At 30.5% G+C, this 6,591-nt stretch overlaps 1 protein-coding gene across 2 annotated transcripts; it reads right to left on the bottom strand.

Annotated features, from left to right (window-relative positions):
• Nucleotides 1-862: 862 nt before the first annotated feature.
• Nucleotides 863-3,087, bottom strand: LOC112007886 (NADPH-dependent oxidoreductase 2-alkenal reductase). Of its 2 annotated transcripts, none has more exons than XM_024040250.2 (3): nt 2,725-3,045; nt 2,237-2,394; nt 863-1,415 (listed from the first exon to the last, which is right to left on the bottom strand). In XM_024040250.2, the coding sequence occupies exons 1-3, from the start codon at nt 2,789-2,791 to the stop codon at nt 1,395-1,397; spliced, it is 246 nt and encodes an 81-aa protein (XP_023896018.1). In that variant the 5' UTR covers nt 2,792-3,045; the 3' UTR covers nt 863-1,394. The 2 variants fall into 2 exon arrangements, with proteins under 2 accessions (XP_023896018.1, XP_065617740.1); XM_065761668.1 differs by lacking the exon at nt 863-1,415 and adding an exon at nt 1,460-1,731 and having other exon boundaries at nt 2,725-3,087.
• Between the last annotated feature and the right edge of the window lie 3,504 nt (nt 3,088-6,591).

The following is a 6,591-nucleotide window of genomic DNA, read 5'->3' on the forward strand; positions in this document are numbered from 1 at the left end:
CTTTACACATATTTGTTTATCCTAGATTTAATTAACAAACTTGTTAATCAACTTGGCTTAATATTAGGGTAAACATATTGTGTTAAGGGGTCTAAAACCTAACAAGCTTAATTAATTGCAGTAATTAGAAAATGTGAACCCAAGTGGAATCATCATTTAATTCAATTCAATTCAATTTGTTTATCAAAAAAAAAAAAATAAAATTATTTAATTCAATTTCCATCTGAATAAAATGGCATACTTTGACTTCATTTTCTTTCCGTCATTCCTTATAGCTAGCAGTAAAGAAATGTTGGGGCAAAACACATGTTACAATGCAGTACCATTCTTCCTAGTACATATAGAACAACACAGTAGGGAGAAAAGAGTCTCTACCAAGTACCAGTCCAATCCCTCTACACAACTGATTTGTTTATTATATTCAATGTCACCAAGCTTATGGCAGTCAAGGTAAAGAGGTTTAAACCCCTTGAAGAAGAAAATGCTTTCCATTATTATTTCTCAAAAGCAAAAGAAAGTTTTATTAGTGTCATGTTGACTCCGCAGAAATGTTTATGTTTCACAGTTTGGGAAAAAAAGTGGTTGTTGTACTCAATATGACCCTTGAAACACAGGTTTATAACGCCCTTGTTAATTAATGTGAACACTTAAATTTGAGAAATAGTAACAAATAGACAAATACCACTCTTGATGTTAGTCACCACGCATAGAAACATTCATACTATAAGCATGTGGCTCAAATCAAGACCCAATTCCTTGCCAAAACACTGTAATAATTATTTTTGCAGTCACAAAATTTTTTGTTTATTTGCCAATTAGACTATTATCTTCTTATTGTTTACATACATGGACAAGCATTCCCTATTGAAACAGCCCATAATATATTGAACCCTGAGAATTTACTTTCCAAGTTACATGGCTGTCAAGCAGCAATGGCTTTCACCATGGTAATGGGGAGAAGCACTATATATGGTGCTGTATAAGTTAACACAGAAAAAAGGAAGAAAAAAAAAAGTGTAAAATACATATGCAAAAGGAGGTAAAATGATCACCCCCGAGCAACTGCAACTACTTGCTTTCCAACATTGTGACCACTAAAAATCCCTACAAGAGCTGCCGGGTCTTCAGCTATATCTTCAACATATACTATCTTTCCTTCCCTAATGTAAGGCAGCACAAGGTCTAAGAAATTGGGAAAGAGGTGATAGTAATCATACACTATAAATCCTTCGATACGAATCCTCTTATATACCAAAGATAATAAATTTCTTATGCCTTCAGGTTGATCAAGATTGTATTGTGAGATCATTCCAGCTACTGCAATGCGACCGTGGAATCTCATGTTAAGAAGAACTGCATCAAGCATTTTGCCTCCGACATTATCAAAGTAAATGTCAATGCCTTAAGGAAAACACCTAACATCATTACCAAAAAAAAAAAAAGTCAGTGCCTCTCAGTATTTTATAAAAGTTGCTCTTGCAGTTGTAAGTAACAATTAAGCCTTGATATTGCTGTTGAGATATTTATCAAACGTTAGTTTCTGCCAACGTTTATTCTTTAATGTTATGCAATTTGCAGTCACCATGAATAAATTAGTTAATGCAGTGCAATTTTTCCTCACAGCTAATAATGAGAAATTTTGCCTCTTTAATTTCTTTTAGATTATTTATATGCAAATTTTCCACTGACCTTTTTAGAGCTGCATCCAAACTTGTTCTTTAGTATATCAACCTTGTTCAGATAAAAGCAGGACAAGTCTTGAAATTTCATTTTAAAAAAAGTGCATGTTTCTATATCCCCTGCTTTAAAACAGAGATTAAGCATGCATAGCAGCTTAAAATTTTGGTCCAAATTAGAAAATCATACAACAGGGTGAGTACTAGGAGAATTTGAATAAGATTTCAGAATATTATGCAAATTTGTGTTAAAATACTTTTAATGTCTAACCAGAGACAAATAAATAACAACTCATTCAAGGAGGAAAACAAAAAAGATCAAACCTGCAAAATCAGTTCGAATAAAGAACAAAATATATACTATGGTTTCAAATTCATTCAAAATGGATGTTAGTAAAATGTGATGATATAATCAGAAGATCAACTTATGTGTACTTTATTGTTGTCACAAATATCTAATTGAATTATTGAATAAAAACAATATTGTTGGTAGCACCTGTCAGAACAATGCATACCTAGTACAAATATTTTAAAGGAGATTCCAATTAAGGTTGATGTACCTTTTCTTTGCTTCCAGCACTTCCAACAACATAACAATCGATCAATTTGGCCAATTGCCCAACTAGTTGGCCAAATGCTGATGAGACAAAAACATATTCTCCTTTCTTTGGTGAGCAAAGTTCATAGAAACCAGCATAAGCAGTCATAGCAGGCATACCTATGTGCGAAAGTAAATCCAATTAGAGGGAGCATTTACTATGTCAATGTTTTTTAGAAAAAGAAAATATCTATAGTTGCTAGTATGCAGAGGAGGAGATGGTGTAGAGGACAGAAAAGAGTGACATGAACAAGATAGATTATGTAGTATAAATGAATAATTACACTGCAGAGTATCAAATTCATCTTTAATCCAAAGTCCCATGAATTGTATATTCCAATCATATAAAAGATTATGAAGTAAAATCCTTTTTATTTTGTTTCTTTAATTTTCTTGAAAATCAAATCCATCTTATAAACTTTTTTCCCAATTGATGAGCAAATTACTTACCAAGAAGTCCAGTATAGTAGGAAAGGGGCACATCTGTGTGCCGGATTTTAAAGAGGCTTTCAGTCATTGTGATGAGGCTGTATTCTTCCCATTTGGTTACCCCCCAAACGAAATCTCCTTTCTTGAAGTCCGGGTGCCCAGATTCCAAAACTTTAGCCACTCCATACCCAACTATTGGCTACATGTTTCACCAAAAGAATAGGTTCATTGTGAAAGCAAAAACTATGATAACATTCTACTGTTGCACTGCAAATAATAGAGGAGAGAAACTCTTTTTTATAGGCAAGATAGTGATCGTTATCAGGTTTGTAATGAGCTACAAATTTGACTACGATTCATCTAGAAAGAAACATAGATATAGTGACAATCATATATAGTTTAATAAGAATATTTGATGTGAAGTTCTAACTTCTACACATGATGTTCTTTTTGTACAAGACTTTCCAAATAGCATTAAATTGTTCAAATTATCAAAAAAAAGCATTAAATTGTTCAAAATTGACGGTTTGATAGTAAAACAAAATTTTCCAAGTGCTTTCGTGTCAAAGTGGGATGATAGAATTGTACGCAGTGTATAGAGATTCTAGGAACACAGTAAGAGAGGTGAGGCGCTATATGAGAAAGCGCCTTAGATATAGAATTAGATGGTGAAGCACGACAATACGTGGTGCCACAGAGCAAAAAATGTATAGCACAGACCCAATTCCTCAAAAAACTTTTTTTTCATTAACATGCTACACATTAAGTAATCTACCAGTAATTTAAAAAAAAAAAAAATCTACCAGCAAATACCAAGACAAATTAACAACGTAATCTGTGGACAAAGTGTCATTTTTTAAAACCCAGTGAGTAAAGTATTTTTTAGGCAAATCACGCGTGAATAAAGTGCAATTTTTCCTAAATTTTAAGAGAAGTAGGGCTGGTTGATGGTGAGTTAATAATAAATTTTAGTGTTTTTTTCTTTTCTTTTCTTTTCTTTTTTTTGTCTTTATTATTTAAGAAATAGCTTAAAACTTGAATTCTTTTCATCCACTTTTTCTTATCTATTTCATTGAGTGATCCACTACTTTTTTTATTTATTTTTGGTTAGGTTCGTGATTTGTGTCTGTGAGCACTATGGCATTAGGCTTACTAAATAGACTTTCTCATATGGATATTATTCTATTATATTTTAGTTTTGAATTTTTTCTTGTCTTGTTTTCTTTTTTACTTTGTAATAAATAATTAGTCTTATCCTTAAAATATTATTGGACATATAACGTTAAAAAAACCTCATTGGTAAAAGTGAATGCAATTTATTTGACTGTGTGGGTTAGTGAAAAATTAAGTCAATAACTTAGATTTTTCTAACAATGTTAGCTGATGTTCTAAGGATGTTTGTTAATTAACCATATTTAAAAATGTTTTTTGGAAAAAGAAAAATAATTAAATTATTTGATAATTTTTTATATTTCTCATAAAAATAGTATTAAAATTTTCTTAAAATGATTACTTAACTAATATCTTAAAGACATTTGTTAAGCAGGTCTTTTCTTTAATTTTTTATTTTTTATTTTTTGGAAGACCCTTCTCTTATCGATAGTTCAACAATGATCAAATAATATTTTCAATAACAAGACAGTTACGAAAACGCCATTAGCTCATTATCTTTTTGCCGACCAATACCAGGAAATGATAACATTGTATAGAATATTGATTGTTTCAACCAACTTTGGCAAAAAACGATTGGCACAGCCGCCACTGCCACTAATAATTTGTTCAAACCCGTCAGATCTTACCTCATCATATATGTAATCTTCAGGCAATTATTGAGCATATCCAGAGGATCAAAGTCATCGATGTTTAATCCTCCTCCCACCAATACATGTGAGACTCATATTCATATGTGCGTTTTTATTTTTATGATTCCATAATTAAGGCCAAAGCTTTGAGGATTTAAAGCATGAATGTCGATCAAAATGGTCATATATCATTGTTTGAGAAAATATATATAGATTTACTACTGTTTATGAAATATTTAGCAATTTATCACATTTTTAAAACTTGAATTTGCAAAACTCGAGTTACAAACTTGGGTTTGTCGTGTAACTCGAGTTTTAGAAACTTGAGTTCTTTGTAAAAATAGCTTTCAAATTTGCCGTGTTATTTTTTATAGAACTTGAGTTACATACCCAAACTCGAGCTCTCAATTATTGGTAAATCATCACATATTTTAAAAATAGTGGTAGATTGTAGAATATTTTTAAAAACAGTGGTATTTGGCCATTTTGGCCCATGAATGTCTCTATTTTTTTTACCAAAGAACGATAAATGTCTCTATTAGAAATATAAGAAATGCTAACAAGTGCCCTTAAAGAAAGTTTTTTATGGGAAATGAAAAAAAAAAAAGTAATTAACATTTTAACAGCTTTTTTCATTTCCTATAAAAGCAATATCAAAATTTTTTTAAAATGGATTATAAATTAGTGTCATAAGGGCACTTGTTAGCATGACCCTAGAAATATTTAGAACTATGAATTAGTTAAACTACAAGGCTGTTAGAATGTCTCTATTCTTCTCAAATTCAATGGAAGGAATAGCTTCCATTTATCATTATTATTATAGTGCACAACATCAGACCCTTTATTATTATTATTAGGGAAATATTAACAAGTGCTATTGGGGCATTGGTTAATAATCCATTTTAAGAAAGTTTTGACATCACTTTTATGGGAAATGAAAAAAATCTGTCAAAACATTAATTGTTTTTTTTTTTTTCTTTTTCCATGAAAACTTTCTTTAATTGGATTGTTAACCAATGCCCTACGACACTCATTAACATGACCCTTATTATTATTATTATTATTATTATTATTATACAAACATAATTAACAAGCATTGTTATCTTCTCTCCACCTTATCTTTAACAGCAATAATATCTCTTCATCTTCCCAATAACACCTTTAACTTGAGCTAATTGAAAACCACAGAAATGTTCTAATTTTATTGTTTACAAGTTTCTCTTAAAGAAAAATATTATAAAAAAAGAAAAAAGAAAGAAATTAAAGTCACTTATTGTTAAAAATAAAAAAATAAAAAAGAGAAAAAGATAATAGAAAGACAAAGATGACTTGATTTAAAGTCTTGGCGAGCCTAAAAAGGAATGTAAGATAAATGAAAGTCACACATGATTAAAAGAAGTTTAATTTGATTTGTGGGCTCCCATTCTTGACTCCAAGAGAGTAATTAAAAACCTAATTTTGTTCTTTTAGTTTTACAATGCAAAGGGACAGTCTTATTCAATCACGCAAATACTTATTTGATATAAAATTAAATATAAGACTAATTTTCAAGCTACAATTTAACCAATGCTAAATTGTAACAAGTGCAATTATAAAAAATAATAGATATCATGGTCTGACGATAAAGAGTAATTATTAAAAGCGGACACTATAAATTTAAAACTTTTTTTAAAAAATAAAATAAAATAACTTGCTAAAAATGATGTTGACTGATCCAATAATTGATTAGAATCATAGCATTCTGGACTCAAAATCTGTGGTACCCAAAAAAAAAAAAAAACATATAGCGTTAGATAATGCCATATTCATGTATATAATCTACATTTTTAAAGTTGTAATAAAACTGCAGTAGTGATGAACTTCTCACTTCTCAGGCTTCAAGTCCATGGTACAAAGTGTTGACTATTCAAAGTTCAGAGCACTTTTAGCGTAAGCAATTACGTGCACCTAAGAATATTATGCATTTGCTTTGCATCCCGCACACGTCAGCCGTCATGCGTGGAACTCTATCTGAAACATATTTCATTTCTCTCTTCCAAATGTGCTCTATAAATAGAACTTTGTGGTCCATAGAGAAGAACCATAA

Source organism: Quercus suber, unplaced genomic scaffold, assembly GCF_002906115.3.
Source record: "Quercus suber isolate HL8 unplaced genomic scaffold, Cork oak 2.0 scaffold_425, whole genome shotgun sequence".
Taxonomy (NCBI): Eukaryota; Viridiplantae; Streptophyta; class Magnoliopsida; order Fagales; family Fagaceae; genus Quercus; species Quercus suber.

What these genes read in the sequence shown, in the direction of transcription:
- LOC112007886 (XM_065761668.1), bottom strand. Translation starts at nt 2,791, where the DNA reads ATGACTGAAAGCCTCTTTAAAATCCGGCACACAGATGTGCCCCTTTCC. An exon ending in CTACTATACTGGACTTCTTG is followed by an intron (nt 2,395 to 2,724) that starts GTAAGTAATTTG and finishes TTTCGCACATAG; the next exon opens with GTATGCCTGCTATGACTGCT. An exon ending in GTGCTGGAAGCAAAGAAAAG is followed by an intron (nt 1,732 to 2,236) that starts GTACATCAACCT and finishes TATCTGAACAAG; the next exon opens with GTTGATATACTAAAGAACAA.